Source organism: Anastrepha obliqua, chromosome 6 (assembly GCF_027943255.1).
Source record: "Anastrepha obliqua isolate idAnaObli1 chromosome 6, idAnaObli1_1.0, whole genome shotgun sequence".
In the NCBI taxonomy this organism is placed as follows: domain Eukaryota; kingdom Metazoa; phylum Arthropoda; class Insecta; order Diptera; family Tephritidae; genus Anastrepha; species Anastrepha obliqua.
Window position 1 is genome coordinate 39,716,918 of NC_072897.1, and position 23,040 is coordinate 39,739,957.

Here is a 23,040-nt window from a genome sequence, read left to right on the forward strand (position 1 = left end):
ATAAGGTACATATATGCGGCTTTGCGGACAGCAATGTGTGATTCGCTGGAAGTCGCATTAACTCGCGACTGTCGAACAGTTAGAAGACATATTTACATACATATAAGGGTGCATACATACATACGGAGCCGCGGCCACTCGACATGACAAAAATTTAAGATTTATCAAATATTGGCAAATAATTCCACGCGAAATATTCCAATATTGCCTATTTTCGAATGGTCGCGAAAATTGGCATATGGGCGGCTCGTTTTATGAATGAAATTGAAATATGAGCTCTAACTTATGAATGAACTTTTTGTTTTGTTCTAAATTGTTCAGCGCCGTCGCTGATAGAATCATGGCCGCTACGACTGCGTCTACGAATGTATTTTGTTTTTGTAGTCGCTAGGCTTAGATTTTAGCTTTGGGCGACATGCGCATGTGAGGTATGTGTTTTTGTTGTGTTCTAGAACATTTTAGAATGTGCGTTGCTTTTGCGTCTATCAAAGTACATATCGTGTTTTTGTAAGTACAATATTAGGAATATCGACTGGAGAAAGACAAAAGTACACGGAAGCAAGAAGGGAGCGCTGTGCTCGCGCATATACATATGCATGAATGTATGAACGTGCATGGATGTAGTAACATATGAATACAATTATTTTGTAGGAAGTTTTGAAGGCAAGTAGGTATATATGTATGTATATATGCTAGGACATAATGCATACATAGAGCAGAATTGTTTTTGCACTTGTTAGGAAGAAACTCCCTAGTGCGTATGTGTATTTGTCTTGTAAGAATGTGATGTGCTGTGACTTGTGTACATACATAAGTCAAAGTTATTTGGGCATGCATGCATATGTACATATGTATGAAAGGAAGATGATGTTCTTGCGCTTGTGCATTATTGTTTTTCATATACAAATGTACATACCTACATACACATAGTAGAAAAAGTCTGCGTTCACGCACTGTTATAAAATATTAAAATAATTTAACGTGTTTATCTTAAAACTCTCAGTTATTTCTTTTCACTTATTTCAAAGAAAATTATTCGTAGAGGGTATGAACAAAATTTTTTGGAGTTTGAGCTGCGTCGTGTTCAGATAACGGGATTGTAGTACAGTTACTTAAATAGGCTGAGCAGAAAAAGTGTGCGTTCATTTCGAATAGTGACGATTATTTGCATGGCAATTACGTTAAATTTAATTTTAAATCATTCATGTAGTTCACGCGGTTAAGAACAAATCTGAAGAGGGAAAAATTGATATTAGAAATACATTTTTTGTTACTATGGACCAAAGGCGAAAAGAAATAGATATTGGTGAAAGGAAAATCATTGTAAGTTTGTGGCAAAATAGTAAGAGCTATCGGGAAATCGCGAAAATTGTTGGGAGGCAATACTCCTCGGTCCAAAGAGTGATAAACAACTTCAAGCAAACGAATTGTTTGGAGTCTAAGCCTCGTTCTGGGCGCCCAAAAAAACTGACGGAAAGAGAAGAACGCAACATAACTATTCTTGTGAAGTCTAATCCACGAGTAACAGCAAGCCAAATTTCAAAAGACATAGAAGTAAAATATCAATAGGTAGTACATCCAGATACAGTAAGAAAAATTCTAAAACGAATCGGATTTCACGGCAGAGTGGCCCGAAAAAACCCTTCATATCGCGAGTAAATCGACTTAAGCGGATGGCTTTCGCCAAGGAATACGTAAACAAGCCACCTGTGTTTTGGAATAGTGTGATTTTTTCAGATGAGAGCAAGTTTTGCATTTTCGGGATAAAAGGTCGTAAAATTATTTGGAGGAAAAACGGAACGGCACTTGGAAAGCAAAATCTGGTACCTACGGTAAAGCATGGGGGAGGAGGTGCCATGATATGGGGGTGTATGGCTAGTTCAGGCGTTGGAAATATACAGTTTATTGAGCCGATAATGAACAGACATGATTATCTCGATATTTTAAAAACGAATTTGAAAGAAAGTGCAATCTAACTGGGACTCGGTGAAAGATTTGTTTTCCAACAGGACAACGACCCGAAACACACAGCAGAGATTGTTAGGTTCTGGTTGTTGTATAATGTTCCAAAACAACTTCGCACACCCCCACAATTAACTGACCTTAACCCCATTGAGCACTTATGGGACGTTCTAGAGAAAAAATACGAGAGCGTACAATAACTAGCAAAGAAATGCTTAAGAACGCGCTTAAAGAGGAATGGGAAGCCATAAGTCCAGAAATAACAGCCAAACTAGTTGGATCAATGAAAAGACGCCTTCTAGAAGTCATAAAAAGGCGTGGATATCCAACTAGCTATTAATTTTAAAACATTTCTATGATCTTAAGCCTTTTATTTTATTATTATTGAAGTGAACGCAAACTTTTTCCGTTTAGTTTGAATGGCCTTTTTAATTTTATGTGATCTCATTTTAAATGTGATTTTGTTATTGGTAGCGAAATATGTGTGATAGTTACGTTTAAGTGAACTAAATAAAACTCATTAAAAAAAATTTCTGAAATATTTATTGTTTTGAACTTTTTCTAATGCAAAGAATATTTGCATAGGTGAACGCAGACTTTCTCTACTATGTGTATGTATGTAAATGCTGTCGAATACATAAACTATAAATTGACATACAATATAAAAAAGTGTTGATTTATCTTAAACCGTTTTTTTTTCTTAATGCAAATACCTCCTATTGACATGTACATACATATTATGTATGTATATTGTCATATACCATCATTTATGTACATATAGAGTATACGTTCATTTATGAATGTACATATGTAATGAAAAACTTCATGAATTACTTTCAGAACTTTATTAAAATTAATTCGCGTCGCGCGCATGCACAAAACCTTGGTTCACAACGCAGGCGCAGAAATAAACGCACTGCGTATTTATTCTCCCCATGTGACTCGGCATCAATTCTCGGCGCCAATTTTTTTTTTTTTTTTTTAAATGTGTTTTTTTTAATGTAATCGTACAAAATTTTTAATAAATTTTATGTATCCGCTTATCATTTCAAAAGTAACAAAATGGTAAAAAAATAAGCAGTCGAAGAAATAAATGCACCGCCTATTTTTCCTCGCCACATGTTAGACTCGATTTCAATTCCCAGTGCAAACCTTTTTTTATTAATTTTTTTTTTTTTAATTCGTTTTTTTTTTATGTAATTAAAAAAAATTATGTAATAAATTTTACGTATTCGCTTATTATTTCAAAAAATACGAAAATAGTAAAAATTTAATTAGTTTAATGTATTTATCCTCCCCACGTGACTCGCCATCAATTCTCGGTGCAAATTTTTTTTTTCGTTTTTAAATTTTTTTTTTTAATGTAATCGTAAAAAAATTTTTAATAAATTTTATGTATCCGCTTATCATTTCAAAAGTAACAAAATGGTAAAAAAGTAAACAGTCGAAGAAATAAACGCACCGCCTATTTTTCCTCGCCACATGTTAGACTCGAGTTCAATTCCCGGCGCAAACATTTTTTTTTTAAATCGTTTTTTTAATGTAATTGAAAAAAAAATTATGTAATAAATTTTACGTATTCGCTTATTATTTCAAAAATACGAAAATAGTAAAAATTTAATTGGTTTAATGTCGAGGTGAGAAATGTGTTGTGTGTTGAGGTGAAAGATGTGTGGTGTTTCTAATTTTTGTGTGGGCAAAAGTCAGTGAGGTGTCTATAAACTCGGTGTGCTAAATGACCTTATTACAAATCTTTCAAATCTCAATTGTACTAAAAAAAGCTCACAGTAACATTTGCACCTTCTCATTGCATTAACATTCTCTGGCTGTACTGCGAGTGGGTGATTAAAGTGTGGTGAGTTTTGATGTTCTGATTGTGAGTTGAGTGTTGTTTGTTTAGAAGTATGTTGACTGGTGACTTCTGCAAATGTATAGTTGTTGTGTGGATGTCGTTCTTTGTAAATAGCTCGTGCAGTTTTGTTGTCGACTTGTGAGGTGATCTTAATTGTTTGGATTTCTTTCTCGCGTATAAATATGGGACATTTTTTGTCGAGAGTGGTGTGATTAGTACATGTTAGTCCGTTCGCATCGCAATTGCCGCATTTCGTAGGGTTATTACATTTCTCTTGGTTTTCGTCGTTAATATGGTAATTGCTTGCACAGTTATGGCAGCACTTTGGACTTTTGCAGAATTTTGCTACGTGATTAAATTTAAAACAATTTTTGCATCGCATTGGTGGGGGGATGTATGGGCGAACTGTTGTTTTAATATAACCGATGTGTATTTTCGTTGGCAATGTTGTTGTGGCAAATGTTAATATAATTAATCCTGTTTCAATCAGGTCATTGTTCACTTTTTTGAGTATTTTTTTCACCTCGCATACATTTTGGGGTTTTAGTTCATCGAGGATTTCACTTTCGGGTATTGATCTTAGTTCGTTACAATATATTACGCCTTTCGAATAATTAAGTGTCTTGTGTGGTGTAATCTCAACTATGATTGTGTTTGAAAGCGCTGTTAGTGTCGTTAATTTGTTCGCTTGTGAGCCGTTTTTGGTTTTGATCAAAATTTGGCCGCTAATAATTTTTTTGCAATATTCAACTTCGCCGCAAGTTGAGTTGATTGCTTTTTGAATCAAAAAAGGTGAAACATTCTTTAAATTGTCTGAGTTATTGGGTCTGGACATGAGTAGGTATACCGGTTCGTTCGATGTAAAGTTTGATTGCTTTGTTTTGTCCCATTTGAGTGCAGGTAAATTGGGAGGTAAATTTACTTTATTGTCCGGTGGCTTATTCATTTTGAGTGAGGGATAAGAAGGTAATTCCTATTACACAAATTGAAAATTCACTTGTTCAATGTTATTAGTATTATATATATATAATATATATATATATATGTATATTTAAAGTTTGTTAATGCTCTAGTTGTTAAATTAATTATCACTATTATTGTTTTTTTTTTTTTTTGTTTTTTTTTTTTTGACTATAAGACTTTGCGCGTTTTGCTTTAATATCGATTTTCGCGAAAATACGTTCGTATGCTTGGGGCAGTAGTTGCGACTGATTATCAGTTACTTCCGGACGATCACCCGCAACTTTTAGTGCATTTCTATTTTTGATATATTGTGCTATGTATAGAGAGCATGTGGCACCAAATACCATAGATTTCATAATATATGTATCAATGGGCCTATCAGTTTCACATCACTACTAAAAACGTTGTCATTTTGGTCTTCCGACTTGTAAAAACATCTCTTTTATGTCAGCCCACACACCAATGGCACGCTCCCTAAACTGTAATAATATTTTTACCAGTGGCTCTGATTCATCTGCGCCTTTGAGGAGAACGATATTTTACCTATAGCCGCCGCCGCATCGAAAACTAATCGCAGCTTACCTGGTTTATTGACGTTAAAAACTGCAAAATGTGGCAAATACCATGTTAAATTTGTTTTAATTTTCACTTCGGTCGACTCTAATTTCCGAGCATACCCGTTGGCAATAAAACTTGACATAGCGTTCTTGTATGATTGTTCGAAATCAACATTATTTCTCATTTTTCTTTCTAATGAATAGAATCGATTCAGAGCCATGTCATAATTGTCGGGAAGTTTAATTTCATCAGATTTCCACAACAAACCGCATTCGTATTTGCACCCAATCTTTTTTGTGGTGCTCTCTAAAATATTTCGTGCCCTTATAATGTATTTAGATTATACCAATTTCTTCGTTATAGCAATACCAAAATTCTCAGTTGTAAAATAATCGGCAATTAAATCGTGTATATCATATCTAACTGACGTGTGTGAAATTGTATTTAAGTACTTGTTTTTTTATTTGTTTCTGTTCATCTCGCGTTTTACCATAAACGAGCTATCCCAATTCTAACTTTACAGCCACAATTGAGTTTTCACATTGGATAATCCTCAAACTTGCTGTTATATGACAATTATCCAAACCTATCAAGATTGTTGGTGTCGCATTAGCATAATCTACTATTGGAAGTTTCTTCAGTTGGCGACATTTCGAGTGCAGTTCAGAAAAATTCACAGTTTGCATTGGCAGATCGAGATTAGGCACCATTTGCGCAGTCTGATTGTACCACTTAGCACTATGCTTAGTGCCTCTTATTTGTAATTCTATTTTCTTTGGTGTGACCTTGGTCTGTCTTCCACCAAACCATTGAGTGACAACGGAACGTTTTGGCCTTTAATTCCTAGCTGATTGGCGATTGATTCGCTTATGAGTGTACATGATGAACCTTCATCTAACAATGCGCACGCTCGATAACGTGAACTAATTCAAACCAAAGCAGTTCACGTTAACAAAAGTGTTCCCGTTTTGGAATGCCCAAAAAGACTATGTAAATATATTTTTCCACATTTAAATTCACATTTTATTTTTGTTTTCGTTACATATTAATTGAAAATTAAGTCATACGATGGTTTTATTTAAAAAAAACAGTCATCTTTTTTTGTATCTTCTGTTTTTCTAAAACTTGAAGCACAGCTTTCTCCCTAACCGTCTTAGCACACTAATATCATTTTGATCGACGTCTTCATGAGCAGCCCATATTAACGCCTTGTTGAAAATTTCAACTGCCTCAGTCGGCTTAATTTTCTCCAGTTGCTCTGATACGCTGTCATCATCGGATTCGTCCTCTTGTTGATTATCGTCATCTGCATTGCCCTCCTCGATATCTTCGTTCCATTAATGAATGGCTGGTAACGTGAATCCAATCTGAAATTTTTGATAAAAAAAAGTGTTTTCAATAACCCACATACATATCTTTGAGCATATCTGCGAACACGAACGAACCTCAGGACTTAAACTACTAAGGAGATCGACGGTGTTGCTCATCAAGGTGCGAAGTTCAGCTTCCCATTATTCTTTTAAAACCGCCAACGGAACATTATCTTCGGGACCATAATTGTTTACCGCGAAATTTAATATACTGTTCCAGCACGTTGCTAATGTTGCTTCACCAACACGAGTCCAAGTCGCATCTAAAAGATTTATAGCTGTTTTTAAGTTAATTTTTTTCAACGACTGGAGCAAATCAGACTTTTTCGTTGGTAATGAAGCTAGAAGGCTTTTTCTGTAATGCAACTTAGTGTTTTTTATTGCATTCTGATCCATCGGTTGTATGAGGGGAGTAACGTTTGATGGCATAAACATTGCTGAAATTTGCCCATTCTCCGTTGTCAGTTCAGCTTCATTTCGGTGAGAAGGAGCATTGTCGATTTAATTGGTAAGGCTTTCTCCTTTAAAAACGATGTAACCTTAAAAAACAACCAGTTAACCTTAAAAATCGGACAAAGCTTAAGTTTTAGTTTAAGTTTTTCTTTAAACTGATCCACTAGCTGAGGTTGCGAAGACAGTTTTTTGCCTGATATTTTAAGAAGACGAATACCGTACCTCTTCTTAAATACTTGGCGCCATCCTAGCGAAGAAGTTTGCTTCATTTTCTTTAAATTTTGCATGAAGTGTTTTTACCTTTTCTTTCTACATTAGACGACTTACTGACAAGTTTTTATCTTGGATTCGGATAAACCAACGATAAAGAGCTCTCTCCATTTTGGGCTACTCTGAAGAATGCAGTGTTTTTCTATTTTCAGGTCCACAATACGTGTTGTTTACGCACTTTAAAATCACTTGCTTATTCGCTTTAATGTTACAAATTGTTGATTTAGCAACATAATATTTCTTTGCTAAAATCGTAACAGATGAGCCTTTTTTTAAAAAGCCGAGAATTTTAGCCTTTTGTTTTAATGTAAAGCACACGGGTTTTTTAGAACTCATTTTCACCAGAAAACATAAGACGAAACACTCTTTGCAAAACCAAACCGCGACTGAAATATTTTACTCCTTACATGCAATTACGAATAAAATGGCTATTTCATAATTAGGGGATTCCCCAATTTCAGAATTATTTGAGATCAATGTAAATTACATTCAAATAATTGTAACGTTTATTGTTCCTGTTATAGAGCTTTTTGGGTTTGTTCACGTTTTAGAGTAGTCAATGCATAAAAATATCTGTTCACGTTTTGGGGTGTTCACGCTTTAGAGCGTTCACGTTATCGAGCGTGCGCTGTATTTTATATAAAATCTTTGTAGCATTTTTTATTAAGTTTATTGGTCTGTACAGTGTTAACCTGCTGCATTTTTTCTAGCAATTGTGGTGTTTCATGCTTATTGACGTAATGCAGGTTAGCTTCATGTAAGGAACGGTGGTGAGTTTTCTTGCAACCCTCTACCATACATGCCTGTTTCCTTTTACATTGGTACATGTTCTGACCTTTTATTAAACAAGAAAAACACAACTTGTGAGTTTTAATGGTTTCCCACCTTTGTTTAACAGTTTTTTTTAATTTACGGGGCATTTTGACAAGTGATGACTGTCTGAGCATTCTATACATTGCTTTATTCCTTCGTTGCAAGCAAGTGGTTTTACGGCAAATACTTGCTTTAGCTGGGTTGCATGGTGGAGGGCATCGAGTAAACTGTGGCCTTAGCCATAATCCTTGCAAATTGACTCATCCATTGTTCAAAATGTATTAAAGTGGGGTATGGACGAATCTGCATAGAATATGATGCCCAATCTACTCTCTTAGTCATTGGCTGTCTTAAGAAATACTGTTAGATTTTTTACACTAGATGCAAACGATACCATCCTTTCCAAACGATTTTCTGGTATGGGTAATATCTGTTTTATTTTCATAAGTTGACTTCTAACGAGAAGTTCTGGCTGGCCAAATCGAAACTTTAAGAGTTCAATTATTTCTGAAACGTTACGTCAATCAACAAGCAAGCATTCTACCTCTTCCCGCGCTGCACCTTTAAGACACTTTTGCAAACGTAGTGTTTCTAGCATAGAATATCCGTAGCCTCTTGTTGATTCATTAAACGATGTAAAAAATATAGGCCAATCTTCAGGACGGCCATTGAACTCCGGCAATTCATATAGAATGTGGCATCCACATATGCGTTGTTTGGTTAGACGGGAAATGGGTACTGGTAGCGGTGTACGTCATATTTGTTGGAGCGTATGTTAGGCGAATGTTGTCAAAATGGCAGATTCCAAGCAGCGGTTGGGACTGAGTTAGAGTATGGCGATATTACTGACCCTGTCACTTCCTGTGCATAGCACTTACAGCAGGTGTCACTGAATTATCTAGAGCAAAAGAGATGTTCCTTGGCGTCGGAACGACTCGTGATGGCAAATTATCACTTGGGGAATTAGTAGAGTTAATCGGCGTGGCAGCCGTGTTCTGTCAGTTCTGTCAGGTCTTTAATTAACTTTTGAAGAGACTTCTCAGTATCGATGGTCTCAACGACGGTTTTATCCAAGTCTATTTCATCAGATTCTGCCGACTGCGGCGTCTGTGGTCTCTGCGTTACCTTTTTGGCTTTCGTTTGACTTGGTGTCTCCATTGCACAATATGATGTCTTCAAATTCGGAGAAAAAGTTGAAATAAAACGCGGTAAGTATTTGTTAATCAATACAAAAGAAATAAACCACCCATCCTTCTGCGGTTATTTAACGTTTATTTCACTGAAATAAAAAATTATTCAAAAATTCAAACTCATAATTGACGCAAAAGCAGCAGCAAGCGCAAGGCGATGGACGCTTTGCCACCACGCATTCTAAAAAGTTCTAGAACACAAGAAAAACGCAGCGCACTCACTTCATGCCTCAACATACGTATGTCGTCCAAAGCCAAAATCTAAGCATAACGACTACACAAACAAAATACATTCATATACGCAGTCGCAGCGGTCACCATTATTTTAGTCGCGACGGTGCTGAACATTTTAGGTATACTATATGGTCCAAAAACAAAAAATTCATTCACAAGTTCGAGCTCATATTTCTAAGAGCAAAGTAATTTCATTCATACAACAAACCGCCATATGCCAATTTTTTCGACCATTCGAATTCGCGTAGAATTATTTGTCAATATCTGGTAAATCTTGAATTTTTGTCATGTCGAGTCGCCGCGGCTCCTTATACCTATATGTATATAAATGTTCGCAAAAGCTACAGTAAGATGCACAAAATAGTAAGAAGTATTTACATAGCTTATAAAAATGTTCTGTTTCGGACATTTCAATACTAGGGAAAATTTCGAATCATAGTATATAAATACTAAATTATTATATTCCTTTACGTATGTGGTTCTCCACTTGATAAAAAGTGAACAAAATCATATGCATTTAGCAGCAAAGTAATAAACTTACTCTAAAACAAGAGTGCGGCTTATTTGTAGGCTACTGTGCAGACAATCAGCTTTCGCATGAAGCTCAAAGTGCCAAAAGTTTAATATTGAAGAAATCACTGAAGCTTCTGTGAGTTGTGTTGATGTGCAGTATACAGAGACCGAAGCCTCAAATTTTTAAACTAAATATTTTCAATCATAATGTACTTTTTATTTCAAAGCTTTAACATATATTTTTCGATTTTAATATGAATAAGTATTCATATACCAGATAATAACGTTACATTTCATACAAAAGGTCTGTTAAAGGTATCGAAGAATAATATAGGATAACTTTGTGCACGCTTCATAATTCATTTTCGGCAAAATGCAGTGCCTTTGAATGCGCTCGGATTCCTTTTTAGCCTTTTAGTGAATCGTGCCCGACCAACCGTATATGGGTTGTGCATATACATACGCATTTTCCAGAAGGGTAAGGAGTAGGCGGTCACAGCGAATGGTTGTTGTCTTTTCCATGCCCTATGTCAAGTGGGTCTGCGTTTGTCAGAAGTGGAGGTAGTCTGTATGCATATTTATGTACATATATACATATGCGTGTATGCGCGTTTGGCTTTCTGAAGAGATATTATAGCTTCTGCTGACGCTCAAGCATGCATTTTTTTTTTTTTTTTTTTTTTTTTTGTATCCGAAGTTGGAATCTTACATAGATACCGTCAATGCAGACGGCATGCACGATTCATACTGATCGCTAAGGGTGCACCTCATTCGGGACCACGCACAGTCAGTATTACTACTAAACTGGACTTGCGAAACAGTACACCTACGTACTAAACCCTAACGCCGACTTCTGTAGCTTTAGTTTGCCCTGCGGTACCGCCGTTTAAGCATTGCATCGCAGGGCCAAGCTGGCCATTATAGCTCTTCACTTTTATCTCTTTCTCCGTCTAGCCTTCATTATTTCTTTGTCTTCTTTCTTTACTGCGTTCCCATTCCTTTTTTCGAAGTTCCTGTAACGCATTTGCGGACCATTCTCTCATCTTGGCCCACACCAACTTCGACCGCAGCATGTGATCTACAATGTTGCCCGGGGTTATTTTTTCTTTTATGATTTCTTGAATGCTCATTCTTTCAGATGCGTATCTCGGGCAGGAGAAGAAGACATGTTCCACGTTCTCACTACCGTTGCCGCAGAACGAGCAGTCAGCTGCGTCCTCGTGGACGAGTCTTTGGAGATACTCTCTATAGCATCCATGCCCCGTCAGGAACTGTCTGAGGTAGTAATCTGTGTCACCATGTCCTCTCTCAACCCAAGCCTGTACGCTTCTGATGAGTTTATGCGTCCATCTCCCTTTTGTCGCTAGGTCCCAGCGATTTTGCCACTCAATTATGCTCCCCAGTCTTTCTTCTTTACGCTCTGCCGCCGTTAATCTCCTGTTTAGGCTTTTGGCTTTGTCGTACGCTCTACCCAGTTCAGAGGCCATTATATCTGGTGGCATGATACCCGATATGACACATACTGCTTCAAACGACACTGTCCTGAAAGCACAGGCAACTCTAAGGGAAATAAGTCTAAAAACTATTTCCGCCTTCTTCGCGTATGTTTTCTGTATCAGGGCTTTACCCCATATGGGTGCTGCATACATGAGTGTAGACTGGGTAACTTTAGCCAGGAGCGCTCTTCTACTCCGAGTGGGACCACCGATGTTGGCCATGATTCTTGACAGTGCCGCCGTTACCATGGCTGCCTTGCCGCATGCTTTTTTAATGTGCTCCTTGAAGCTTAGTCGAGCATCGATCATTACACCCAAATATCGTAGTGCCACTTGTGTTGTGACGTTAAACCCATCAATGTTTAGTGTGCTCGTTTCTAGCTTTTTTCTACTCGTAATGAGGACTGCTTCTGTTTTTTGCCCTGCTAGCTGTAGTTTAACCGCCGTTAGCCATTGTTTGACCTTCGTTGTGGCCTCGCTGCAGATACTCTGAATCTGAGGGATTGTTTTGGCGACGCAATGTCGTCTGCGTACCCTAGTATTTGCACTTCCCTCGGCATTGGGAGTTGCAGTATCCCATCATATAGTACATTCCATAGGATCGGGCTCAGCACAGATCCTTGCGGTACTCCGCCCGTCACTGCATATCTCTTAGGGCCTTCATCTGTATTGTACAGAAGTACTCTTTCCGACAGATAACTGTTTATAACCCGTACTAAGTATGCTGGGGTTTTTTTTCTTCAAGAGCCTTTATAATATGTGGCCAGTATGCCGAGTTGAATGCGTTCTTAACATCCAGAGTGACAACTGCACAGTATTCTTTATCACCATGCATCCACCTGTCACCCTGAATAGCCTTGCTTGCAATGTTTGTCACCCTCCTGACGGCGTCGATGGTTGAACGACCTTTTCGAAAACCAAACTGATGTTCGGATAGTTCAGCCGGCACTTTCTCCAGATGCTGTTCCAGGCGCGTGCAGATTAGTTTCTCCAAGATTTTACCCATATTATCTATCATGCAGAGTGGCCGATAAGAATTTGGGTCACCCGCTGGCTTATTCGGTTTCTGAAGTAGGACTAGTTGTTGCTTCTTCCATACTTTCGGAAACATGCCTTCATTTATACACTTGGTGAAGTGTTCTGCAAATGGCTTTGCATTGCGCCTGACAGCTATCTTCAGTGCCTTGTTCGGAATGCGGTCAGGTCCTGGAGCCTTAGCATTGCCGAAACTTTCCGTCACCAAAATCACCTCTGCTTCACTGATTGTGACACTGCCTTCTGCTGCGTGGGACTGTGTCTGGCTTGGTTGCATGTCTTGCTTTGGAAAGAGTGTACGTACAACTTTTTCTAAAAGAATGGGGCAAGTTGGTGCCTATCCTCTGCCTCCTTTGACCTTGGCCATAACGAGTTTGTAGCCATCACCCCACGGGTTTTCGTCCACATTCTGGCACAGTTCCTTAAAGCTGGCTGCCTTGCTGCTTTTAATGGCTTTCTTTAATTGTTTCCGCTTCTTTTTGTAGTTCTCGCGGAGCCTGTAGTGTTCTGCCAACCCATAACTCCTTTGGGAAAGGCGCCTTGCTTTTTTGCATTCGCTTCTTAGGGTGTTGATCTCCTCGTTCCACCAGTATACAGGCTTTCTGGGAGCTCTCTGTCTTTTCCTGCACATAGCGGCATCGCAAGCTCTGCTAACATATTTTACTAGCAGCTCCGCCTGTAGTTCCACATCGTTGGTGTTAGTCGGGTTCTCTTCTAACATGATTTGGAACATTTCTTCATCAAGCGTCTCCACCCTTCAGCCCTTATTCTGTTTTTTCTTTTCCATGCGAAAAGTCCACCTGAATGGCAAGGTGGTCACTGCCTGTGTAGAAATCACACACTTGCCAGCTTGCTGATCGTACTAGCGCCCTGCTGGCGTAAGTGATGTCTATTATTGATGCACGACCATTCACTTCAAAGGTGTTTTTTCCCCCAGTGTTTAGCAGAACCGCATCAAGCAGTGAGAATGCCTTGATCAAGGCATCTCCCCTTTTATTGGTGTATCTGCTACCCCATTCCAAGGCCCACGCATGCATGTCCAGCAGCTTATATGTGTGCGAGTGGGGTGCCACACGTACTTGCTTCATGTCAAACATACTTGTTGTCGGCTTTTGCATGATGAAAATCAAAAATTTTAGATATTAGCGTCATGCACCCGACACGCACACATAAAAGCTGCTGGACATGCATGCTTGAGCGTCAGCAGAAGCTATAATATAACACCCTTTTTGGGTGTTTGGCCGAGCTCCTCCTCCTATTTGTGGTGTGCGTCTTGATGTTGTTCCACAAATAGAGGGACCTACAGTTTCAAGCCGACTCCGAACGGCAGATATTTTTATGAGGAGCTTTGTCATGGCAGAAATACACTCGGAGGTTTGCCATTGCCTGCCGAGGGGCGACCGCTATTAGAGAAAACTTTTTCTTCATTTCGGTCTTTCCCCAAGATTCGAACCTACGTTCTCACTGATTTCCGAAAGGTAGTCACGCACCAACCCATGCGGCTACGGTGGCCGCAGTATACGATGCTATAGTATATGAGCACTTTTTCTTGCTCATGAAAGGTCTGTGACATTACTTCTCCTATTCCGCATGAGTTAGCGTTTGTATCTAGAACGAATCTTTCTCTCGCGGTCGGACACGCTATCATAGGCACAGTATAATAAGCTCTTTCAATTGCTGGAAAACTTCCTCTTGTTCTTTAGGATACACAAAAGCGCAATTTTTCTTTGTGAGATTATGGAGATCCCGGGCAACATTTGCGAATCTTTGAACAAAACGACGGTAATGCGTGCACAGTTCTAGGTAACTTCGCACTTCGTGGATATTTCTTGGTCGTGGAAAATCTTTTACTGTCTTCATTTTTTCCTCGTTAGTCTTGACGCCTTTGGTTGTCACTTTGTGTCAAAAATACGTGACTTCAGGCTTTAACAAGGTCACCTCTTCGGACTCAACCGTAATCCCACTGAGGCAATGCGCTGAATGGCTTCTTCGAAATTCCTCAGGTGGTTTCTAAAATTGTCACCCATAATGACGATGTCATCCAGATAGACTAGAAAAGTTTGTTAGTGGAGCCCCCTTAGCACTTGCTGCATGCGTACGCAAAGCTTGCTGGAGCGTTGCATTATCCGTATGATATCACAGAAAACTGACAAAACCCCCCTCCTATACTAAAAGTTGTCGTCGCACGATCGAAACTCTGGATTTTCACCTGCCAATAACAACTTTTTAAATCACCACATCTAAACCAAAACAAAGTGTCGAGAGTTTCATTTATTCGCAGCCATGGGTAGCTATTCTTGTTCGTGACTTCATTCATCTTTCTGAAGGGTTTTCCAATAATAGGTGTTATTCTGAATAGCCCTCTATTTCGGTAGATGCCACTTTTGAAGCTGTCATTTTTTGATATTTAACAAATAGAAACTACGCCATTAATAAAAATGAAACGATGTACGCTTAAACAACGCATTGAAATCATTTAAAATTCACTATAAAATTCGAACATTTTTGGGTTATCGTGAAGCACCTTGTCGGACCGCAATACAGAAATTGGTAAAAAAAATTCGAACTGCTGGGACAAGTTAGTGATGTGAAGAATAAAACTCGTGCACGTCGCTCAAGAATAGCCGAAAATACTACTGTTGTAGCCGAAAGTGTTGAAGAAACCCCATTTTTGTCCATTCTTCGTCGTTCTTTGGAATTAGGCATTCCACAAACGTCCTTACACCGTATTTTGCATAAAGATTTGGGTCTTAAGGGTCACTAATCTCAACGTGTGACTGGTTGGTGCGGTTTATGGTCCGACGGAGTAATTGGACCTTACTTTTTCGAAAACGAAGCTGGAGCAACAGTTACGGTGAATGAATTTCACTATCGAGAGATGATTAACGATTTTTTATGGTCGGCATTGGATGGTATTGATCTGGACAACGATTATTTTCAACAAGACGACGTTGTGTGGCACAAGCAACGAAACCATTGATCTTTTACCAAAATAAGACTTCTTGTTGGAAAACCGTTTACAACCTACATCCTTTTGAGCGACCACAACCCATGAGCTGCAGGGGTTTACCGATAACATAATTACTCCACTTTGCTGCATATCCTGGATTATTTTATTTGCTTCACTGCGCTTTGCTGGTAAAACTCGTCGTGGAACTTGATTAATTGGCTATGCATCTCTCGTGTCTATTTGATGCTTCACGATGAGAGTTCAATCAAATTTTCCACAACCAGCGCCGATTATGTAGCTGTATTTCTCCAACAATTTCTTAGCTTTCATCTTCTCTACCTCTTTTAGTTAATGCGTCCAAGTCTTTGCCGATCGAATTCGTCGCACCTCTGTCCAAGGTAAGCACTGGGTATCGAGCATTTACCATTCACGTTAAGTTTTTGCTTTCCCGTCCAATTTTCGAGACGGAGATTGTGGGGAATTTAGTTGTGGGAGCCAGTTGGAGGAAAACGTAAAATTTTGTGGAAGTGGATTGTTGAATAAGGTCCCATAAACAGGATCCTAAAAATGGCAAAGCTGAATGAACTTAACTTTCGCACCTTTAGACTTCAGGATAGACGTAATGACGTGCTAAGTAACAAACTTAATTTATGAAAATTATGTTAGGAACTAGGAAGAGTTGGAGCAGCGTGGCTCATCAACTTCGGGATATAAAACGGAGTTGCAACCACGGCTGAGCGATGCTTTGGAAATATGTATATGTCGGCGAACCAGTTGGAACCTGAAGAATCATCTTCCAAACTGGAAGAGAAAACAAAGACGTTCCTATAACAGTCGGTTCTATGTTACCCGACCGGATTTATGTATATCCGGCCGGCAATTGACAAAAATTTCACCATAGATGCCGTCACAAATTGCATCGCAGATTTCATAAATATCAGCGGAGTTGTCGTCGAACATGAATGCGCTCCTGGAAAAGCAGGATACACGTGTATCAAAGTTAGAAGACTTAGAAAGGGTATTTCAAAAGACGCATTTATATGTTGTTTTAATTGTTTTAAAATAAAACATGTAAAAAGAGATTTTTCAGGTTTCACTATTTTTATTCAAAATGTTGCCCTTAACAATTATTTGAGAAAAGTGGTATAATTTAAATGGCCACCATGAGCACGTTTACGGGTAAAATCTGCTAAGTAGTGGATTCATTAGTGCTTAATTGTCGAGAACGTCGAGATTCGATGTTGAAAACTATGTCAAATCTAGAGCTTTGCTAACAGAGCTTTTAGATTCCTAAGTTATGTACTTATACTGCCATATATTTTTTCTGAAAATATATCGTACAAAACAAAGCTAAAACAAATAAAAATCACACGAAAAAATAGGCGAATCAAAATATTTCCAAAAGCATCAAATATGATAAAGAACAAATTTATACCTACATAGAGTTAGTCACAATTCTTCTACATATGGTTCAAGCAGCTCACTTCTTCCGCGATTAGCTTGCGAACAACCGATGGACGAGACAATGTACGAAAAAATTAGGACCTTGCGACGTCTACCAAAGCTGTCATGTTAAGGAGCGCAAATTCGGTGTTGGATTTGTTGTGGGAAAGAGACTTCGTCGCATAGTACTGTCGTTCACTCCTGTGGAAGAGCGTCTCGCACTTTTTCAACATCACCCGCCCCCCCGACGGAAAAGAAGGACGACGCGACCTAAGATTCCTTCTATGAGCGCCTGGAATGTTCCTATGACCGCTGCCTCCGCCACGGCATAAAAATCGTGCTTGGCGACTTCAACGAAAAGGTGGGCAAGGAGAGAATTTTTCGTCAAACTAGGCACACACCTCTGTGCAGCAAACAACGTACATCTACCCACACAAAGAATGTTTGACATCGCAAAGCTGCAATCACAACAGACAGCCAGAATATTCGCCCCTCGACCCTCACTCCTGCTCTCAGGGAGTACTGCCCACCAATCCGGCATGCACGAACAATGGAGCAACGTTTCTCAGAAAGAAAAGATGCTGCTATAGAGCCACGCTGGGATTGTGCGCAACGCGAGCCATGAGGAATCGACACCGGGAGCTAAGAAAGGAAGAGAGACGTATTATCAGGCAGATAAAACGAAAGGCCGAAATACGTGAATGCGAGGAGCTTGAGATGCCACCCAAAAGGAACAACGCCCGAAAATTCTACCAGAAAGTTTGGCGACTTACAGAACGTTTGAAGAGAGGGGCGTTTTCCTGTAAGAACAAAGACCACGAACTGGTGACTGACATCCAGAGCATACTTAAATTATGGAGGGAACAAATCTCGATACCCCAATCGTTGATGACGGAATGGTCGCGGAACACCAGACCATGACGAGGTGACAATACCGATAATGCGTCTAAAGGACAACAAGGCCGAGGGAGCCGACGGACTACCAGCTGAGCTATTCAAACATAGCAGCGAGGAGCTGGTAAGGTGCACGAGCGAACGAAAGCATGCTTGCCAATTGGAATTTAAGTGCGTTCTACCCAATATATAAGAGGGGTGGTCTTGCAGTCTCAGCCAATTATCGCGGGAGTAGTTTTCATAACATCTCCTATAAGGTTCTAGTGAGCGTATTGTGTGAGAGGTTGATGCCCACCATCAACCAAATGGTTGGAGCTTATCAGTGTGGCTTTAGACCTGGAAAGTCTACCATCGAACATATCTTCACATACACCAAGTCTTGGAAAATACCAATAAAAGGAGAATCGATACACACTACCTTCCGTCGGCTTCAAAGCTGCATTCGACAGTGCAAAAGCAGTTACCTATTTGCCGCGAAGTCTGAATTGGTATACCCGCAAAACTAACCACGTCACTGTTGACAGTTATGACTTAGAGGTTGTAAAATACTTCGTTTATGTAGGAACCAACAATAACACCGATAAGAATGTCAGCCTTGAAATCCAACGTAGAATCTATCTTGCCAACAAGTGCTACTTTGGACTATGTGGGCAACTGAGTAGTAAATTCCTCTCTCAACGAACCAAACTAACACGATACAAGGCTATCTCGTCTTAACGTATGGCCCAGAAGCGGGGACGATGACAATATCCGATGAAGCGTGGCTTCGAATGCTTGAGATAAAGATTCTGCGGAAGATTTCTGGACCTTTGCACGTTGGAGACGGCGAGTATAGCAACTGTATGAGCTTTCTGACGACATAGACATAGCGCAGCGAATAAAGATCCAGCGGCTACGTTGGCTGGGTCATGTCGTCTGAATTTGTACAAACGCTCCGGCTCTAAAAGTATTCGATGCAGTACCAGCTGGTGGTAGCAGAGGAAGAGGGCGGCCTCCATTGCGTTGAAAAGATCAGGGCGAGAAGGACTTGGCTTCTCTTGGTGTTTTCATCTGTTGTTCTACACGACCAAATTCGCGTAAGCGGTTAACGCCCCAGTTAAGAAGAAGAAGAGAATTAATCACTTACATAAGTTAGTTGGTATATACTATATCTATGAAATAGATTGAATTTTACTCGTTTCCCAATAATGTATAGCAATATGTAATCACAAATTTTTACACATAGCATTCGCGTATTTGCGACCGGTTTCATAGGCACGCAGTGGGCGGTTGTTTGATGAACATTATGCGATTTGTTCGATTTGGCTTAAAAAAGCTCAAGTAATTTAAACCAACAATTCTAAAAGAGTATTATAATTTGAAGATAATCATTTCCTTTTAAATTGCTTATATATTTTTTAGCGATGGTATCAAGAGCTTTCTGATGATTTGAAAAATTTGATAATAAAATGTCATAAACAAAATAAATTATTATGCGAAATCGATCGTTTAGTGAATACAATCCAAAATATGGTAAATAAATAAACGGGAAACAATACATAAGTTGCGCTCCAGACATCCTCGGGGATTAAATTATAAAGAAAATAGCGTAATCAAGCGTAAAATAAGAATAAATTCCAAAATAAGTGTCACCAAATGAAATCTAAAGTGGAAAATGTGATTGGAAACTAATTTAATTCCAAAGTATCCGCTTAGTATTGTATAACGCTGGTTACCATGTACGTAATATAATAAATAAGCATTTTGTGACAAGTATTAGAAGAAGAATTAACAGCATCATGTTTTCAGATTAATGCAAATTTAGTATTTCGACACTTTAATTGAACTCTTTTTTTACAACTTTTAATACCGTTTTGTTTTATTAAATACATAATGTGAATACATAATATTTTGATTAATTTAATATTTGGGTTATTAGTTATGGGTTATTAGTTTCAACAACATTTTGCATGCGCTTTTTCATGGAATGGACCAATTTATTTATATCGTATGCGTTCGGTGTATTCTGCAAGTCTGCCATTCCTTCATTATTTCAGTTTTTAATGCTCCTGCGTTCTTTGGATGTCTTTTATGGACTATTTTCTTCAAAAAGGCCCACAAATTTTCAAACACGTTTATGTCGGGACTTTGGGCTATTTATAACTTTACCGGAATTGTAGAGAAGCCACATCCCACATTATGTTTTGCATTGATATCTTGGTAAAAATTAAAATTGGGTTTATTCTCAGTGATAAACCCAAACTTTTTAGCAGTGTCGACTAAGTTTTCTTTAATACATTTAATATTGTCTGGCGTCCATTGTGCCATCAATAAACAATAAGTCTCCTTTAGTTGAAATGCACCCCAAAATGGGAAATTTTTCGAAGTTTAACCGTGGGAATTATATTTCGATTTTGTAAAGATGTCAAGGGCTTGCACTATATTCTGGTCAGTCCAACGTTGTAATACAGCATTATATTTGTCTCGTCACAAAATATAACGTTGTTCCAATAATCTACTGCTTCGAAAATGTGGTTCAAAGTAAAATACAGGCATTTTTCTACATTCACTCTTCAGACAGTAATGGTTTCTTCCGTACTGATATGAATATTTGTGGTGCAGTATGGCTGGATGCACTGCTTCATGAGAGACAACAATACCTCGTTAAGCTCCTTTGCTCCTAATTTTAGTTTTAGACCCACCTGTATGCTTTTGCTCTAATCTACCATCTTTTTCCGCTCGATTAATAACATTATAAATTATCTGACGTGTTACCGAAAACATTTCGGATATCCCTGAACACTTGTACCACTTGGGTAAAAGTGTGCGAAGACGAATCGACATGGTACTTGCTTCACTGCGTTGCACAGTGCTTTCTATGCGAACAAAAATCAAAAATTTTGTTGCCCCAAATATAGTATACACGCGTTGTTGGAAAGGTAATTTAACCATTATTAAAGCTACTGCCCTAAAAAGGTGGGGCAGTATAAATAAATCCGAAAAAAGTTTTAGAGAAGTTTTCTGAAGCTTCGCTGAGAACAAAAAATAGGGGCATTGAATATTTACTTGAAAGCTATTCTATTGAATAACTTGAATAAGGAAACATAAACGTAACATGCACTGGAATGGTCTAGAAATACAAAATATTTAATCTTCATCTCAGCCTTAATTTAATCGGAAATATTAAAGCTATACAAAAACAAAAATTATTCTCGGGGTCAGCGTACTCTAATCCATTAAGGCAAAATTGTTTAAAATCCATCCGTTTCTTATTTTGGCCCACTTGTTATATGGAACTACAGCACTGTGCGCTGTTCTTTGTTTTGTGTATAGTCGTATAAGCAAGGCAATTCGTCGCGATTATTTGCTTTTCATCTTCTTTCATGCTGCACTTTTCATCATACTTCACAGGAATTAGTCACACAACATGTTTTAGTGGAAACGGGGAGCCAGTACTGGCATCCACCTCCAAAATATTTTTTTATTGCGATTGTAAATCCATATTCTTACTTACTCAACAAATCAAATAATGGAAAATCTTTATGGAAGGCATCACTGGGGAAAAATATAAATATCTAGGCCCCTCAAAATCAAAGTACTCAACCACAGAAACTCAACAGTATACTCAAAGGTCAGTTACATTAGGTTTATTTTGCAGACATAAATGAGTGCTCTATTAACAACCATAACTGCCTTCCAACGCAACGTTGCGACAACACACATGGATCTTACGTCTGCGTCCGACTTCAAAGTTGTGGTACTGGCTACACACTGAATGCCGAAACAGGAAATTGCGATGGTAAGAGCATTTCAGTTTCTCATGTTTTTTTTGTTTAAATCTTATATCTGTTTATGTTTTATAAAGACGACGATGAGTGCGCCCTAGATACACATAATTGTCCGCCAGATTACGAGTGTCACAACACGAAAGGTTCATTTCGTTGTTACCGTCGTATGCCATCGACCATGCGGACTACAACAACGAAGTCGTCAACAATTACTGCAACAACTCCAGCCAGCGTTTCCTCCCCCTACTACTATCGAAATCGAACGACTTACAATTATCCAAACAATTACGCTTCACATCAGACTCTCAGCCACAATAGAGACCCTGTTAACAATCCGTTACCCTCATGTGACATAGGTTTTCATCGTAACCAATTGGGCGCTTGCGTAGGTAAGGTATATATAACACATGGTATATATAAAACATACATAGTGCCCTATTAAAATCGTATAATTTAAAATAAAATAAAAACCCAATGTTTATTTCAAAAGTCCTTTGGACAAAAATTTTCGATAACATATTCGCATGGTGTTAGCTTACAATTATAGGTGGCGCGTCAAATTTCGCCCACTCATATTTCTCTGTACTCACCACGTCATTCTTATTGCAAAAGTTTGTTGCCCATAAAACCCAAAAACCCAAAAAACCGCCGGGCCTAAATATAGATGGCACTAGTTTTATTGGATTAACCTCTTTTTTCAGTTAGTACTAACGTTAAAAAGACAGTTGAACATTGCATAATATTCTATTCATTAGTTCGTGAGTTATTGTGCTAGGAGTGACGCTACTTTTGTTATTTTTAAAGCACTTCATCAAAGAGCATTTTGTTTTTTAATTTTATACTGCTTCTGGATGAGGAAAAATAGCGTTTAAGCGAATCAATAGCTTGACGAGTTTTATGGGGACTTCGCTCCATCAGAAACAACAATGAAACGATGGTTTGCTGACTTCAACCATGGTCGTAGAGACACCGATGATGCACAACACAGTGGACGGTCAAATGAGGCGAAAACACCAGAAAACATCAAAAAATCCATAAAATCGTTTTGAATGATCGGAAAGTGAAGTTGCGTGAGTTAGCTGACACCGTAAAAATATCAAAAGAACATGTAGGCTTTATATCGCATAAGCATTTAACTATGAGAAAGCTCTGTTCAAAGTAGGTGCCGCGGTGATGACAAAACTACATGAATTGAACTTCTTTTTGCCGGGACAGACTAGCAAGTGCAGCACTCAGACACAACTAAATCCATTATACTGCACTCGGGTTCCCTTTTT

At 38.6% G+C, this 23,040-nt stretch overlaps 1 protein-coding gene across 4 annotated transcripts in view; it reads left to right on the forward strand.

The window, feature by feature from the left end:
• The window catches only part of LOC129249945 (fibulin-1), a 117,037-nt gene that overhangs the window by 56,124 nt on the left and 37,873 nt on the right, over positions 1-23,040 (forward strand). For all 4 annotated transcript variants that reach the window (XM_054889609.1, XM_054889608.1, XM_054889610.1 and 1 more), the window contains 2 exons: positions 21,634-21,774; positions 21,841-22,152. In XM_054889609.1, the coding sequence (XP_054745584.1) occupies positions 21,634-21,774; positions 21,841-22,152 (453 nt within the window). The remainder of the gene's footprint in view (positions 1-21,633; positions 21,775-21,840; positions 22,153-23,040) is intronic.